At 41.6% G+C, this 18659-nt stretch overlaps 1 protein-coding gene across 2 annotated transcripts in view; it reads right to left on the bottom strand.

Moving 5' to 3' along the window:
• Nucleotides 1-18659, bottom strand: part of THSD4 (thrombospondin type 1 domain containing 4) — a 559732-nt gene that overhangs the window by 309327 nt on the left and 231746 nt on the right. For both annotated transcript variants that reach the window (XM_068554826.1, XM_068554831.1), the window contains one exon: nucleotides 2836-2972. In XM_068554826.1, coding sequence (XP_068410927.1) covers nucleotides 2836-2972 — 137 coding nt within the window. The remainder of the gene's footprint in view (nucleotides 1-2835; nucleotides 2973-18659) is intronic.

Raw genomic sequence — 18659 nt, 5'->3', positions numbered from 1 at the left:
TTCAGAAAAGGGCACTTTACCCTTTGAAAGTTGCAAACTAAACAGAACTTCAGCCTGGGAAGCATATGTACTTCTGATTATTTAAACTGAAGTTCTAAAGAGGACTCGACAGTCAGCGGTTCCAACAACATCAATGAGCGAATTTCAGGCAAATGCACAGAGAACAAATACGGAGTAATATCCAAGTTGTCCTTGTAACATCCAATTCCTATTCATCTACTCACATCCTGGGGAATGTCTGTCTCAGTCTTTCAGCAATTATCATCTTCAAACTGTGCTGTCCTACACCACTGGTTTTCATCAATTAGTAAGAATCCATACCCATGTCCTTGTAAGTGTTTGTTTTCCTTTCATATCATCAGCTTAGAGGCACTTAATGCAACACTAAGAAAACAAGCTCCCCCAGTGGAAAGAGACCACATTTCCTCTTCCTTCCAACTCATCTCACCACTGTATATTTACATTTCTGGTTCTTTGTGAACTATATTTTAATCACTGTGCCCTTTAAGATTTTGCTACTCAAAGTATGATCCATTGACCAGCAGATGGGCATCTTTGTGAACTATATTTTAATCACTGTGCCCTTTAAGATTTTGCTACTCAAAGTATGATCCATTGACCAGCAGTATGGGCATCACATGGGAGGGAGCTTGTTGGAAAAACAGACAACTCAACTCTACTCCAAAATAAAATAAAAAGTTAAAAACAAAGAGTCCTCCATATCCTTGCCAAGACTTGTCATTGTCAGCCCCTTAAATTTTTGGCAATCTGGTGAGTTTCCCTGATTACAGGTGAGGTTTAGCACCTTTTCCCATGTGCCTACTGAGCATTTGAAACGTGGCTAGTCTGAGTTGCACTGAAAGAAGTAAAATACACACCAGATTTTGAAGAATTAATATGAAAAAGAATGTAAAAATGTCATTAATAATTTTTATGTTGATTACATGTTGAAATGATAATAATTTGGATACACTAGGTCAAATAAGATACAGTATTAAAGTTGAAAAAAATAGACTACTCAGGCCCTTCCCTAGACCTACCAATGTAGAATCTGCCATCCCCCTGTGATTCACACTACAGTGTAAGAACGCTGCCTCAAAAGATAATGTGAATCTCACAAATCTACAATCTGCAAAAAAAAAAAAAAAAGCAAATACTTTCGCATAGAAAATTCATATACAACAGGACATATGTGGGCATAAGCAAACATAATACTAAGAAAAGCCAGCATGCTTTACTAAGCGCCAGACCTGTTATGAGGACCTTATGTGTATTGGCTCGGGACTCCTCACTACAATGCAGGAAGTAGGTACCATCCTCCTCGTGTTGTAAATGATGTACAGGCACAGAGAGCTTACGGAACTTGTACCAGGTCACACAGTCAATCATGGAAGAGGTAGGATTTGAACCCAAGCAGTCTGACTTCAGAGGGCATGTTTTTTAACCACTAAACTACACCACCTCCCAGCAGTGTGCACCTGTATTCAGGAAATAGAACAGTTGATTCAGGATCTGAAAGAAAAAGCTAGGTTGCTATAAGGTGCATTATTTCAGGTTCAGTAGCATTTAGAAGCAGGAACTAGTTGAGCCGGAAACCACAGAACACTAATGGAACTCCTTTGGGTATTATCTGAGGACAGTAAGGAGGGAGGGGATGCGTGAAACCCAGTTTTTTCCAAACGAGCAGAGATTGGAGGCCAGATGGGTCCCAGCCTTCAGTGTGCTTCCCATCATACTCCCTACCTCTTTTGTGCTGCATCAATGTTCTGGGGGTTTCTTGCTCATCCGAAGACAACCTCACATGCATCAGATATCAAATGACAGCTTTTTCCCTCCTTTATTCACAATCCGAGAATATCCATACTGCTCTGATAAATTATTTTGTATCCTATTTAAAACCTCATTAAGAAAAAGGCTGGAAGGGGAATGGGGGTGCTTATAAATCATACTCAAATAGCTCTAATACTAAACACAGTGGCAATTTACATTCAAAGTAGAACAGGAACTTTCAGACGTGATAGCCAAAGAGCTCTTCCTTTGATGAAACTCAGTCCTGCCAGCAACTTAATTAAGATAGAATCTTAGTCTGGGCTCCAAAGAGTAACTTACCTGCTAGAGTCAGACCTCCACTCTTACATTTATAGATGAAAGGAGGGTCGACATCCAGGCTCCAATTAATGTGGCTGTGGAATTGGTGCCATCTCCTCTGGGGCACCTATTTTTAACCACATGGTGCTTTCTGTCAAAGGGTAGCATCCCACAGGGATTCTCTACAGACCAGAATGTTTGCAGAATGCAGGGCTGGGAGTTCCTGGAACAGACTTCAGAAGTCCAAGGAGGCTAAAAACTTCCTGTTGAAAGTACAACTGCAGCTATAAAGGCACTAGACAACTTTCATTTGGAAGCTGGCCCCAGCTGGTGGGAGGCAAGATAAAATACGCCATGCCCTTAAAATGCCACCCTGATGACTTCAACTGTTTCTTGACTGATCCAGCAGTGCCCTTTCCATAACCTCCACTTCAGAGGGAAGGAAGAAGCTTTGGATCCAACAAGGAAAGATCGCTGAGTTTCTTACCACGCACGTGATATAAACGTGCATAAATCACTTAATAACTGAAATGCCAGAGTGAGACTTGGCAACTCCCAAAGATCGAAAACACGGAGCAAAACAAGCCGCCCTGTCTTACGCACTTCTCCCGGAGTTCATGGTTTGGAGTGGAGGGGACCATAAGTTGTGGGGAGGAAGCACACCACAGCCTGGCAAACAGTGCAGTCGGCAGGCACAGATCAAACACCCGAGAGCCACTCCAGATACGCCAGTCCAGGGGCACTTACCTTGCACTGCCCAGACACGCAGATGGCCGTGCCGTTCTGGTCACAGGGGGTACCATCAATGACCTTCTCAGCCTGCCGTACGTAGAAGCGGTAGCCCATTGCCTGGCAGTTCAGCTCACACTTCCGATTGCCCTTGGCTACCGAAAAAGAAAAACACAACCCAATAATCAATAAGCATCTTTTTTTTCCTATATTTTTTATTGAGATAAAATTCACATAACATAAAATTAACCATTTTAACCAAAGTGTGCATTTCAGTGGTTTTTAGCATATTCACAGTGTTGTACAACCATCCCCGTGAACTAATTCCAGAACATTTCTATCACCCCAAAAAAGGAAACACTGGACCTGTTAGCTGTCATTCCCAATTCTCTCCTCCCCCCAAGACCTTGGCAACCACCAAATCTATTTTTTGTCTCTGTGGATTTGCCTATTCTGGACATGTCACAGTCACACACCTTTTAAAATGCGTGAAAGTTATTAGATCTCTCTCTATTTGATGGTAGAGAGAAGGGGTTGTATCTTGATCTACAGGCACATAGTAGAGATTCGATGCTGAGTGAGTACTGTAAAGGAATTCTTAAAGAATCTCACAATGCAAATAATAGACTCCACTTTTAGACATCCTCCCATGCTTTAACATAGTCAAAATTATATCGTATAAATCAGCAATCACAGTGAGCACACAATGTTTATGTTCTACTTTTTATTATTTAAGATCTATACAATTATATCATTTTATGTTCTTTTAAATGGCTGAGTTTCCTGTAATAATTCCTCCATTACCAGATATTTAAGTGGTTTCCCTATCACCTTAGTTTGGAGTCCAAAGTCCTCAGCAAGGGATAAAACATCTTTCAGGAGCTGAACCTTGGCTACCTTTATAGTCTCATTTCCCCCTGTTCCTCCTTAAATGTGCATTCTATCCCCAACTAAGCACTTCCTCTGTCCAGCCATTGTTTCACTGTTCCTCTGGCTAGCACCTGTTTCTACTCTGCTTTAGTTCCCAGGTCACCCCCTCTGGGAAGCCCTCCACAGATCCTGATCTACTCTATAGGTCCATCCATCACAGGCTGACCCAGTCTCCTCTACTATAAGGTTAAACAAACTTCATTTGAAGCATGGCTTTGAGGGACCACAGAGATGTGTCTATCTTATTCACTTTTATATCCCCAACACTCAGTAGAGAGCTGGGCACATAGCAAATGCTCAACAAATCCCTGAGGAATAAAAGGAGGGATAGATAAATGAATATTGGCCTTTGGGGTTTTTTTTGTTTTGTTTTTGTTTTTGCCTTTCTCTCCTCTCTCCCCACTAGATAGATTCCCTTACCTCGGGGTGTTTCTTTATATTTTTGTTACTTCACAAAAAGCGCTTCACCAGCACAAAGGCTGGTGCTCAATAAATCCTAAATTAATTACTGCTACAACTAATATTTTCAGAGCAATCTAGTTGCCTCCAAAATAAGAATGAGAAAAATGTTCAGGCGAGATATATTTCCATATCCAAGGGAGAAAGACATGCCAAGTACACACTGATTTTGTTTCACTGTTTTTGGAGACAAGACTGATGCTATGTTCAGCCATAAACAGCATGTTCCAGGGTCATGCCTTTGTCTGAAAATCTGATTACTGCATTGGATAATACTAACTTTTTCCTACACAACACAATACATCATACTTTCCCCAGTGTGGCTGCGTGACTGTCATAGCAATGAACTTCCTTCTACTCCAAAGCCATTGAAAACCGCTAACAGGAAATCACGGGCAACCTCTGGGACCGCATGGTTTATGGAAGACTGAAATCTTCTGTGTACTCTGAGCTCTATTGGAGAAATCGAGAGACTTGATTTCCTGCACTGGCTGCCCAAAAGATATAAGAGGTGATCTTGGAAAAGTCAAAGATTACCAGAGACGAAGCACCTTTGGGAATGTCTGAAACCAAACCATCATTTTACGGATTAAACACACACACACACACACACACACACACACACACACACACACACACACCAGGCCTAAGAAAGGAAGTGACAAGTTAGAGGGAAAATTAGTCTCCTACAACCTGCTTTCTCATGTCGTCTATGTATCCAGACCCCATTTCCTCTCTCCCAGCTCCTTACTTTGGGAGGTGATATAGCAGGAACTATCCAGGTGCGTTGTTGCATTTTGTAATAAAAGTGTCTGAAAGGCAGCCTCCCAGAGGGCAAGGGTTTTGAGTTCTCACTTCTCTGGGCTTCCTCCCAATCACCTCTATCCTTTGGAATACTATCACTGGCAGCCACAGCTTTATCCCTCAATATTTGCAACCATACTATGGAAGAACATTCTGAGAACAAAAAAAAAGATGGCTAAACATGAGACAATGACAGCAAATGGCTACACGAAAATAACCCAGAGGAACGGCCTTAAGTCTGGGTTTCTCCTACCTGTGGCCCAAACCAGCTACTAGCTCTGACCCTCTGCCTATGTGGCTTAGGCAGTGTCCCTGCCTTCTCAGACTTGCAACAAGGAAAAGGGGGATCCTAGGAGATAACTGAAACCTGGGGACAAGTGACTACCTGACAAAATTGCCCAGAATCCTGCTGCCTTAGCAATATTGCATGTAGAGCATCTCATAAAATTACATTAGCCCTGACTTCTCCAGACCCTCCTCGTACTCCTCAACCGCTTTAAAATGCCACATAAAAATACATCTGCAGGGCTACAGTTTAATGTTTTTCATGGATGGTCACTTCACTCCTCTTTTCTCCCCTTGAATAGAATTACAGTTCTGATGCCAAGAGCCTCTTCTCTAAGCAGATTTTGTCGTGGTTTCCTCCTTGCAGAGAGAGGGGGCAAAACAGGAGAGCACAAGCTAGAACAACAGGATAAGAGCAAGTGGGCACATCCTTCTCCTCCGCGCTTATCTCCCTCTTACTGCTCTCCCTCTCTGCTCTCATCTGCTTCCTAAAGGTCCTCCCCACCCCCACAGGGAATACCTTTACATTCCACACACCACCGAGGTAGTGACTCTCAGTGTGGTCCCAGGACCAGACGCATCAGCGTCACCTGGGAACTTGTTGAAAATGCAAATTCTTGGGCCTCACTTCCAACTCCTAAATCAGAAGCCCTGGGGATGGAGTCTGGACACCTGTATTTTGACAGGCCCTCTGGGTGATTCTAGTGCATGGTCAAGTTTGGGAACAACTGCTCTATGAAAACATCAAGTAGTGAACAGACTTGGAAGCAGCTGATTGTTCTTACATTGAATCAAAGATGTTCAAATTCCATGCCTAAATTTAAAAGTTAATACAAGCACTATTTTTAATTTAGGATAGTGCCTGGATCTCTGACAGTAAAACAGCCCTCTGATCATTTTTTAAAATTCTGGAGAATATACAAGAAAATTCAGGTTGCTTAGAATAAAGTGACTAACAGCTAAAGGGTTTACCCTCAAATACAGGTTAAATGTTTAAATCACTCATTGAACTCTTTAATTGGAAAATCCATTGATTTAAGAGTAAAGATATTTTTAAGTGATAAAGGGCAAAGAATATAGAAAAAGAGCTAACAGTTATAAAATTTTGGAAGGTGGGAAGCAGAAGGATCCATGGAAATGACTTAGCAGACAGACCCAAGCAAATGGATCTTAAGCAGGAATTGAAACAATGAAGCTACCTAGTATTGTACCATCTCCAGAAGGCAACTTTGGAAATAGGGGAGAGAGCAGGCCTAAAAACAGAAAAATTATCTATAAGCGTATTTAAGAATTAGTCAGAGGTTCTACTTTCCAGAATGGTTAGCTAAAAGCCTTTGAAAATCAGCTCCTTCATAAAAGCAATGAGAACATTGGAAAAAGCTGGAGTGGCTATACTAATATCAGACCAAACAGACTTTCAGACAAACATTTTTACCAAAGACAAATGAGAGCATTTTACAATGATAAAATCCATCAGGAAGACAAACAATGAAGCCCCAAAATACATGAAGCAAAAACTGACAGAATTGAAAGGAGGAACAGACAATTCAACAATAATAGTTTGAAACATTGATACTCCACTTTCAATAATGGATAGAACAACTAGACCCAATAGATATCTATAGAACCTTCCACCCAAGAAGAGGAGAATACACATTCCTCTCAGGTACACATGAAACATTCTCCAGGAGGGAACAAATGTTAGGTCATAAAACAAGCTTTAATAAATTTAAGAGGAGTGAAATCATACAAAGTATGCTTACTGATCACAATGGAATGAAATTAGGCATCAATATCAGAAAGAAATTTAGGAATTTCAAAAATATGTGGAAATTAAACAACATACTTCTAAATAACTGATTAAGAAAAAAAAACCTCAGGGAAAATCAGAAAAAACTTTGAGATTAATAAAAATTAAAACACATCATACCAAAACTTATGGGATGCAGTTATAGTTGTGCTTAGAGGGAAATTTATAGCTATAAACACCTATGTTAAAAAAGATCTCAAATCAATAACTTAATCTCCCACCTTAAGTATTGAAAAAAGAAGAGCAAACTAAACTCAAAGCCAACAGGAAGAAGGAACCTAGAATGGTAATAAATTAAACACACAAGGGAGAGACAACAATAGAGAAAATCAATGAAACTGAAGTTGGCTTTTTTTTTAAAGGGAAAAAATTGACAAGCTTTTAGATAGACTAACCAAGAATAAAAGAGAGAAGACTCAAAATACTAAAATTAGGAACAGAGAGGGGACATTACTACTGATTTTAGAGAAACAAAAAACAAACAAAAACAAAACAAAACAAAACAAACTTCTAGCCAGGGCAAAATAGACAAGAAAAAGAAAAGGCATCCAGATTGAAAAGAAGAAGTAAAAGTACCTATCTGTATTCACAGATGACATGACCTTGTGTATAGATAAATTTTTAAGTGCACCAATAAACAAGTTCCTCAAAGTTACAGGATATAAGATCAATATGCAAAAATCAATTATATTTCTATACACTATCAATAAAACAACCTTAAAATAATAGCATATTTTTTATTGTAAAAATAGCATTTACAATAGCATCAAAAAGAAGAAAACACTTAGGAACAAATTTAACAAAAGAAGTGTAAGACTTACACATTGAAAAATACAAAACACTGTTGAAAGAAATTAAGGAAGATCTAAATAAATGGAAAGAAATTCCATGTTCATGGATCGAAAGACAATATTAAGATGGCAATACTCCCCAAAATTGATCTACAGATTCAGTGCAATCCTAATCAAAATATCAGCTGTCGGGCTTCCCTGGTGGCGCAGTGGTTGAGAGTCCGCCTGCCAATGCAGGGGACGCGGGTTCGGGCCCTGGTCTGGGAGGATCCCACATGCCGCGGAGCGACTGGGCCCGTGAGCCACAATTAGTGAGCCTGCACGTCTGGAGCCTGTGCTCCGCAACAAGAGAGGCCGCAACAGTGAGAGGCCCGCGCACCGCGATGAAGAGTGGCCCCCGCTCGCCGCAACTAGAGAAGGCCCACGCACAGAGACGAAGACCCAACACAGCCAAAAAATTAATTAATTAATTTTTAAAAAAAAAATTAAAAAAAAAAATATCAGCTGTCTTTTTTTGCAGAAATTGACAAGCTGATCCTAAAATTTATATGAAAATACAAGGAACCAAGAACAGCCACAATAACCTTGAAAAAGAAAAACAAAGTTGGAGGACTCATACTTCCTGATTTTGAAACTTACTGCAAAACTACAGTAATGAAGAGTGTGATATTATCACAGGCTAGGCCATAGATCAATGGAACAGACCTGAGAGTCCAGAAATAAACCCTTATATTTATGGTCAATTGATTTTTGACAAGGGTGTCAAGATAATTCAATGAGGAACGAATAGTCTTTGCAACAAATGGTGTTGGGACAACTCTGCATATCTACATGCAAAAGAATGAAGCTGGACCCCTATCTCACACCATATATAACAATTAACTCAAAATGGATCATCAAGCTAAATGTAAAAGCTAAAACTATAAAATTCCTAGAAGGAAGCATAGGCACAAATCTTCATGATTTTGGATTATCAATGGTTTCTTAGATGATATGACATCAAAGGGACGAGTGACAGAAGAAAAAACAAGATAAATTGGACTTCATCACAGAAATCCATTGAGAAAATGAAATGGCAACCCACTGAATGAGACAAAACTTTTGCAAATCATACACCAGATAAGGGACTTGTATCCAGAATCTATGAAGAACTTTTATAACTAAAAGATAAAAAGAGATTCCAATTAAAAATGGACAAAGGACTTAAATAGACATTTCTCTGAGGAAGATATACAAATGGCTAATAAGCACATGAAAAGATGCTCAATATCATTAGTCATTAGGGAAATACAAATTGAAACCACGATGAGATATCACGTCACACAGAGGATGGCTGAAGAAAAAAAAAAAAAAAAAGACAATAAGAAGCACTGGCAAGGATGTAGAGAACTCAGAACCCTCTTACAATGCTGACTGGATGGTAAAATGGAACAGCTTCCTTGGAATACATTTGGCAGTTCCTCAGAATGTTAAATGTAGAGTTACCATATGAGCAATTCCACTTCTAGGAATATACCAATGAGAAATGAAAACATACATCTTCACAAAAACTTGTACGTGAAAATTCATAGCAGCATTATTCATAATAGCTAAAAAGCAGAAACAATCCAAGTGTCCTTCAACTGATGAATGGATAAACATAATGTGGTATATCCATACAGGAAATATTACGTGACAAAAGAAAGGAATGAAGCACTGATATATGCTACAACATGGATGCACCTTGAAAACATTATGCTAAGAGAAAAAAGCCAATCACAAAAAGTCACATATTGTATACTTACATTTATATCAAATATTCAGAATAGGCAAACATATAGAGGTAGAAAGTAGATTAGTGGTTGCCAGGGGCTGGAGGGAGGCGAGAATGTGGAGTGACTACTAATGGGTATGGACTTTCTTCCTGGGGTGATGAAAATGTTCTGAAATTATATAATGGTGATGGTTGTATGACTCTATACTAAAAGCTGCTAAATTGTACTATTTAAATTGGTGGCTTCTATGGTATGTGAATTTTATCTCAATAAAGCCGTTATTTTTTTAAAAAGGACCAGCAGCAGCAGTTAGCTTCCTAGATCCCCAAGAAATCAACACATAAATATCAAGAAAGTTTCTGTTTCTCCAGATTGAAGGAGCCCACCAAGTGCCCAGGACCAGGGTGTTAGGGTGCTCAGATTATCTACCATTACCATCCTAACCCAAGTCAGGATTCCCCCAGCAGCTGGGAGTATTGCCTGCTGTTAGCTCACAGCTGTGTCTTTTTGGAACTTGCCCCCAGCCTAAGGGAGCCGCCTCACCCAACCTCCTTCTCGGGGATAGCCCCTGTCCAAGGACGGGGTCGATATGGTTGTACAATGGCCCATCCCGTCTCAGTTTGGGGTAATTACCAGCTCAGAGCTGTTCATTCCTGCATCTCACACCCCTCACAGGCATAGTTCCAGAATCACTGCCTAATAAACACTGGGCACAAATCTCTGCCTCAGGATTAGCATCCTGGAGATCTGACCTAGTACACTATTATGGCTCAGCTGTGAAGCGCATGCACATAGTCATGCTGTAAGCAATGGTTATTAATCTAACCAAAATTACAACATAATTACATTGAGAGTGTGTGGAATGGGAAGTGTGTATGTGTGGTGAGGTGGAGGGAGAGGATGATGAAAGAGGGCTACATCATCACCTTCAACAGAAAATACCTGAAACTGAAAAATCCAGAAGTAACGATATAAACATTATTCAGAGATAAGAAGGTAAATATCAAAAGAACAGCTAAAATTATTGGGGAGGAAGAAATACTGGAGGGGACAAAGTTTGTAGAGTTATTTGACTCTGTAAGATACATGCATGCGTAACTTAGATTAAACAATAAAAATTATTTTTAAAAAGAATTTAAAAAATAACTCCAACAATTTGGGTTCTGAGAAATGGAATCCTGCACAGTTTCTATCAGTGGTAGGTCCCTTCCATCTCTATTCAAAATTAACACAAAACTATAAAACTCCTTGCTGTCTTTTCAGGAACTCAGCATAAGTGGGAGAGCAAAAATGTTGCTTTCCACGAAAGCAACACGTTGCTGAAGGTTCTAGATTTTAGCCAGCTTTGCTACTACCAAGGCTTGCATTATCTCTTAGTAAGCAAGAGGGAGACTCCTCAAAGTGGCAGGAAATGAGGTTCAGGCTTTCCCCACAAATGCACATTCTTTCGCCCTCCCTTAAGTAGAGAGAAAATTTCAGGTAAGAAAAGAGGAGAGACATTCTGTGAATAAATACGTGAGGCTATTCTTGGAGAATGGATAACATCTGTGCTTAGTTTCGGATCCATTCAAACTTCACAAGTTCACTCCAAGTTTAACACTGAAGCCCTCGTTTCCCAGGCTCAAGTTCCATTTTTTTGGTAGAATATATGATATCCCTGTTCAAGAAAAGCAGCCTCGTAAACGCAGCTCATAAAACTCAGACGTGGCAGGGTGTTCACCCAACACATGCTGATGAGTGAAGTGTAAACGAATTAGAAACGTGCGGATGCACTGTCTTAACTGTGTATGCAGGGTTTATATAAAATAAAAAGGTGTTTGCCCAAAGTCCTAGCAATGGGCACGGAGTTGGCAGCATTTGCTTGGGGGTGAGTAATCCAGGGCAGCCAGAGCCATAGCCATAGCCATGCCGGGCTTGACCTCTGCAAACTACATTATCTACGTGCTAATCCTCCTGTTTATGACGAAGGATCTGCCTGCCCTTGGACTCCAAATTCTGCACTAGACGCAGATGATTACTCTATAAACTGCTTTCCTCCAGACTGTATTTTCCAGGACAAAGTTATGGAAAATAAGAGGAGGAGAATGCTTCTGAGAGCCCAGACTCTACTCTGGAATTAGAAAACTGTTTGAAAAAGTAGGGACGAGGGGCAAGACGAATTCTTAGCTTTTCCTGTTCTGAAGAGGAAATTGTTTGGCCGTGCATTCCATTATCAAACCTTAAATACAAAAGCATACAGCTTATCAATTACGGACAATAATACCCCTAACCTTCTATCCCACACTGCAACTGTGTGATTTAAACTTTGAATCTTATTTAATTGACAGTCTTAACAGACTTGGAGATCTGGACTAAAAACAGTACACAAAATGCCTTTTTTTAAAAAAATTTATTATTATTATTATTATTAATATTATTATTATTATTTTATTTATTTTATTTTTGGCTGTGTTGGGTCTTCGTTTCTGTGCGAGGGCTTTCTCTAGTTGCGGCAAGCGGGGGCCACTCTTCATCGCGGTGCGCGGGCCTCTCACTATCGCGGCCTCTCTTGTTGCGGAGCACAGGCTCCAGACGCGCAGGCTCAGTAGTTGTGGCTCACGGGACCAGTTGCTCCGTGGCATGTGGGATCTTCCCAGACCAGGGCTCGAACCCGTGTCCCCTGCATTGGCAGGCAGATTCTCAACCACTGCGCCACCAGGGAAGCCCCAAAATGCCTTTTTTAAATCCTGAAAAATCACTGGCTCAATGTTGCATAGATGTTAAATTCCTCTTAGCACTGCTCACACTTACACACATTTCTAGTAGGTAACACTTTAATGGTGGTTCTCAAACTTTAGTGTACTCAGAATCACTTTGAGGTTTCATTAAAACACAGTTTGATGGACTCCAGCCCCAGAGTTTCTGATTCATTAGGTTTCTGATTCTTGCCAAACCCAGCATCTGCCTTTCTAACAGGTTCCCAGGTGATGCTAATGCTGCTGGCCCGGGAACCACACTTTGAGAACCATTCTTCTAATTGGTGCTATTGAACCAGGATGGGGAAAGGAGACCCACCCAGCGACCAGACCACTAGTTGACACCCTGGGAATGCACTGCCAAAGCTGACACACAAAATGATGTTCAGCTAACTAAATCAAAGGTTACAGTTTTATACATGCAAGCCAGCCAGTCGAGACTGTAATCAAGAGGCCATTCAAGGAGGAAGTTCCCTTCTGAGCTGGCAGGTACGGTCCATACTATGCAGGAAACGGAGAGGGAAAAGGAACTTCTCTTTCTTTAGCATCTGCATTTGCCTCTGGCTGCCTAACCTCTTCCTGCCTTTTACAATTTTTATGTCTACTGTTTACTGAGCACCTACTATGTGCCAGACTCTTTATGTACATTGACTCAGCTAATCCTCACCCCTGGAGGCTCAGGCAAGCTCATCACAGCACATGGCCCGTTTGAGGGGTGAGAGACATACTCCATGGTGGAAGTAGAGAGCGAGGGCAGATGAGCTGAGATGAGGCTGCAGAGGCAGATCGGCAGCCCAGGGCATGCAAGACCATCATTCTTGTAGAAAGAATGAACACACTTGTCTTGAGTTCTACGAAGCACCATGGCTAGCATTCTTTGCACTTTTCCTGATAGCAGAACGTGGAACAGCAGTAGCCTCCCATTTGGAGAAAGTTCCTAGACACGTAATTTCACAGGAATTGGTTAAGCCAACATTGTCCAAGTTACCCAACCTTTTTTCTGAAATGTGTTCTTTTTCTCTCATGTCATAGTAAATCCAAAGCTGGAAAAAGTGACTGAAAACAAATACCATTATGGAAAAAAATCATGCTGTTCAAAACTCTTCAAGCTGTGTGACATGTAGCGCTACATCTTAAAATGTTACATTTAATAAAAAAATGAAAGTGTGAAAGGGGTTCTGTCAGTAGAAAGCCAGTTTGGCCAACTGTCAGGAAAGCAGCTTGACAGCTTCAATAGAAGTGGGAGGTCATAACCAGTTTCTTATGGGAAAATATATATCTATCTGAGCGGATGTGGATATATTAAAATACGGCATATATACATATCCTCCAGCAAAACAATGTGGCTGGGGTTTTTCTTGTTAAGGACTGAGGCTGTTGAGAGCTCCGAGAAGGAAGCTGGGGAAGGGAACTCTGGTACAAACTGCCCTGTAAAGTAAAAGTCTCAGAGGCCAGGGAAACTCAGAGGCAGAGGAAGTGACACCATCTCTGCAGGCAACACCCAGAGGAGGGTGGCTTGACTTCCCATCTCCTGCCATTATCATAGTAAAAAATATATACATGTATAGGTATGCGTGTATATGTGTATATTTACATGTGTGTAGTATGTATATATGTTGCATGTATCTGGGTGTAGGAATGCCTGTGTGCATATATTCGTGTGTATATGTGTACTTATTTACGTGTGCATTATGTGTATAAGTGTGTTCATGTATATAAGTGTGTATGCACACATGTATCTTCCAGAGTCTGTTGGCGCCAGGCCAAAGCAATCAAGAATGATAAGAACACAATATGAGCTGATGCATAAGGTGGCAAAACATTGCATGAATGTGTGGGCAGATGTAGCAAATCCACATACCTGAAAACCAAGCAGTGGTTCTAACAAAGGCTCTCTCTTCTAAACATTTAAGAGCAGACATGGTAAGACACTAGAAAAAGAAGGTTTCAGCAGGAAGAAAGTTTTGAGAGGCCATCAAAAGCCATTTGATGCCTTGGTATGACAAATTCTCAGAATTCAGGGGAAAACTTCAAGGAGCCCCAGCTAACCTCAGACTCAGCTTTCCCTTCTGGGGCTTCATAAAACCCGCTGAAGAATGACTTTCATCGCGTTACCACTCCTCTTGCAGCCATCCCGAGTTCGTCACTCTCCTCAGAACGTCTACTTCCAGCCCCTAAGATGGGGTTCAAGGACATCGTTCTCTACAAGTGGGTCTTTCACTAACGACTCAACTATTCTCTTCATTGTTCTGGAAACACACCGTGGGCATTCTCACCTCTGTGGCTCTATTTCTTTTGTTCACCTCTCCAGAATGTCCTTGACATTCCAATCTACCAACACAAACCCTACCTCCAGCATATGATTGTGAAATACACAAACTTAAAAACTGTGACAAGTGCTGTGAAGGCAGAGTCTCCCAGGGAATATAGAACAGAGAAATGCACTCTGTCTAAAGTATCAGGAAAGGCTTTACCGAGGAAGTGACTTTTGAACTGAAATCTGAAGAATGAATTAGTTTTATGAGAGAGGGGATGGAGAGGAAGCCACCTCAAGCAGTGGTACCAGCCTGTGCAAAGGCCCTGTGGTAGGAGGAGTGGAAAGAAGGCCAGTGTGGCTGGAGAGACAGCCCGGAGAGGAGTGAGCCTGGAGGGGTGACCCTTCTTTAAGTCCACAGTTCTCATGATCTCTCTGGATCAGGGTTGCCAGATAAAGTGCAGAATGCCCAGTTAAAATTTTCAGATGCATAAGATATGTTGTATGGGACATACTTAGGCTAAATACATTAAAAAATTATTTGTTTATCTGAAATTCAAATTTAACTGGACGTTCTTTATTTTTATTTGCTAGCAACCTTACGCTGGATACAACCAAAGGACATATTTTTCTACATAACTCATTTGTATTCTCTACCACAACAGGTCTTATTTTTTAGCTGGCTTCAGTTCTTTCCATCTCTCATGACCTCAATCAGAGAACCTCAGAGCAGGAAGAGTCCTAGAAATCAGGTAGTCTGACCTTCTAGCTCCACAGATAAGAACAGGCGGCTCAGAAAGGCTCCGGAGCTGCTCAAGGTCACAGATAAAGACCCCGCTGAGGCATCTTTCATGCCCTCCTGCTGTGCCTAGGACAGCGCTGGGCACATTAAAACAACAGCCTAATCAATTGTTTGATTGAATTAACAAGCTCATTTACATGCCTCTGTACAGAGGGGGATGAATAGATACAATCCCAGACAGCCAGGAGCTTTCCAAACAAAATAAACAGCCAGCCAGACAGAGCAGAGGCCACTTGCACATGCACAAACACAGGGACAGACACAAAGAACCCCAGCCAGCGGCTGCTTTGACCAGCTAGACTCCTGCTTTTTTCCGGAGGCTCTATAAGAGCCAGGAACCAAGAAGGCTCTCCTCCTTGCTGGCTTGGTGAATTTACTCTTGCATGGTGGCCCATGGAATTGACATGACAAGTGTGGAAAGGGATCATTTTTACCTTAAGATGGGAACTGTGACACTGAAAGGCCTCACCAGCCAGCCTCGTTTGTCCCTTTCAGGTCCTAGTTATTTGCTAAGAGACTTTTTTCGGGCCTTCTCTGCAGGCAGAACACGTTCTGTCCAAATATGCACAGCCACCCAGAGAAAAAGGCAGGGGTGGGACCCTCCACCACTATTTACCAAACGAATGCAACATTCAACCCGACTGAAAGCAGGGGAATAATCCCTCTGAGTAAGCTTGGCTTTCATTCCTCCACAGGACTTGAAAAGATGTCAATCCATCCCAATCACAATCAAATGCAAGCATTTCACTTCCTGAAGACAAACAAGGATTTGGACAAATGAGAAACGGAGGCTCCCTTGTGGAGGCATGAAAAGGGAATTCAGCAGCCCCGGCTCCCTCGCTAAGAAAGCACTGGGAAGGATGTTCTTGCCGTGGCCACACAAAGCGTGGCATGAGCTCATCACGCCAGAACCTAATTGAAACCTCAGGCTGAAACAGTGTTTTGTGATATCTGGGGGAAAGGATGGGCAAAGACAAAAAGGAAAAACAAAGGATGTGTACAGAAGAGGCATGAAAAGCGGCCCACTTCTTGACTGTTGGGATGATTTGGATGGTGGCCATTGAGTTAAAAGAGGTGCAGCCTTCCTTTCAATCTCAGAGACCCAAAGCCGTTTTGCAGAACTAGCTGCTGCCAGCATTGCGGCTCCCTAGGCAAGGCCTTCAGGGTCCATTAGCACCTTCAAAATGCAATTTAAAAATTGTATCTAAAGAAATGCAGCAGAAAAGATGCTGGTTAGACCTTTAGACAAACCACGTAGCATTCACGAATCCACTGAAAGGCATAAAAGGGAAAGAGAAAGAGCGTGGCTCTGTTACGTCCTTTCCTAGGTTTGAATCTGAGTTCTGCCGCTTACTAAGCTTGTGTCATTGGACTAATTATGTCTATGAACCTTGCTTTCCTTATCTGTTAAAATGGGTATGCTAATGCTTATCTCACAGTCTTGTCTGAGAATCAAATAAGAGAAGGCTTGTAAAAGCACAGGTGCAAATATTTGTTCACTTCCTTTCTTCTCCCCCGAAACTAGATGTCCAGGGAAGTGACGAAGTCTGTGTTTGGAAGCTTTAGTAAGAACTGCAGACATGGAAATATCTGACTTTATTGAAATGTGGCAACCCTTGGAGGCTGGAGGTAAAAAGATGCGCTAGGTGGTAGTCCCCCCTAGTTTCAAGTCTTTATTAAAAGTATTCCCTTGTCAGTAGGTAGTTAATTGACGTTAGGCTGTCTTCAAAGCTCTGCGGAGCTGCCCGTTCTTTGAATATTCTTTGATAATTGCCGAAACAGCGTGGCCAAGTTAAAATAAGCCTGGAAGACGAGTAGGGAGAGCGGTTCCATGGTGTTTTGGCTGCACTTCAGGACTCCAGCTGCTCAGTAGCCAAACCTTGGGAACGCTGTTTAAGATCTCATTATTCTATTTTCTTTCTCTTTATGGTTCTTGCAAATAGCCACCTGCAAGTTTCATTTCGTTATTGGATCTGTATAGAGAAACGGTTTTAATCCGTCTTCTGAGAGTCTGCTGTGTTCTAAAGGGCCAGCATCCCCTGCAGTTCAACCCTCAGCCACTGACAAATATAGGTCTTAGTGAGGGACTCGCTATTCTTTTCCTTCAGCAGAAGTTCCCATCGACAAGCACACTCTGCCTCAATGAAAAGCATGTGACAGACCGGGATGCCTGGAAAGAAGGCACCTCTCCCCATACTCCAACAGTACCTAGTCACAGCCAGTATACCTTTGTGAGATTATTGGTTCTTTTCCTAGACCCAGTCCCCTACTTCACCTTGACTATGTAGCCATAGCCCGATGTTCTGGATTCCTTTGGGAAGATTTAGCCAGCCATAATTACCTAAAAAATCGGGGGAGGGGGCCAGAAAAAGAATTCTCTTTAAATGCCTAATAGAGTTGAGATAAAAGGATGTGATCTTTTTGACTGAGTAATCCAGCTTATCCTCTACTCTCCTCTTCACTGTACTAGGCAGATCAGGCTCCAGGAAAACTTCCTGGATCATCCAACATATTAAACGCAGGGCACTGTGACAAATGGGCAAGCACATGTTTAGAGCAACGACACTCAAGGTCTTTCTGTGGGTTCAGAGTGCTGGAGGTCAGGAGAAGGTTATGTGACAGAGTAGACAGAGGGAGATGTGAGATGCAAAGCTGGATTCAACCTTGTGGACCTAAGAAAGTCAAAGTTTCCACAGCTCCCTCTGCAATCCAGAAATCTTCCAATAGTTCTAACCATATTTCCAAGTCCTCTCTACTCTTCCCCCACTGTTCTCCTTGTCCAGTTAAAGCCATACAAAGATTTCACCAAAAACAGATAGCCCCATGAAAATCAAACTAGATAACATAAACAGAGAGGGACTGTAATATAAGCTCTTTTAAACCTTTGGCCTAGATTCCATTGGGCCCATCCTCTCACACCTCATTTTTTTCCTACAACAATAATAGCAATGTTTACAAGAGCCAAAAAAGTGGAAGTAACCCAAGTATCCATCGACAGATGAATGAACAAACAAAATGTGGTATATACTTACAATGGAGTATTATTCAGCACTAAAAAGGAAGGGAATTCTGACACATGCTACAACATGGATGTATCTTCAGTCATTATGCTGCGTGAAATAAGCCACTTAAAAGAAGACACTGCATGGTACCACTTACATGAGGCACCTGGAGTAGTCAAATTCTTAGAGACAGAAAGCAAAATGGTGGTGGCGGGA

Source organism: Eschrichtius robustus, chromosome 1, assembly GCF_028021215.1.
Source record: "Eschrichtius robustus isolate mEscRob2 chromosome 1, mEscRob2.pri, whole genome shotgun sequence".
Taxonomy (NCBI): Eukaryota; Metazoa; Chordata; class Mammalia; order Artiodactyla; family Eschrichtiidae; genus Eschrichtius; species Eschrichtius robustus.
The sequence above is the reverse complement of the archived record's forward strand: the minus strand, read 5'-3'. Positions and strand labels throughout refer to the sequence as shown.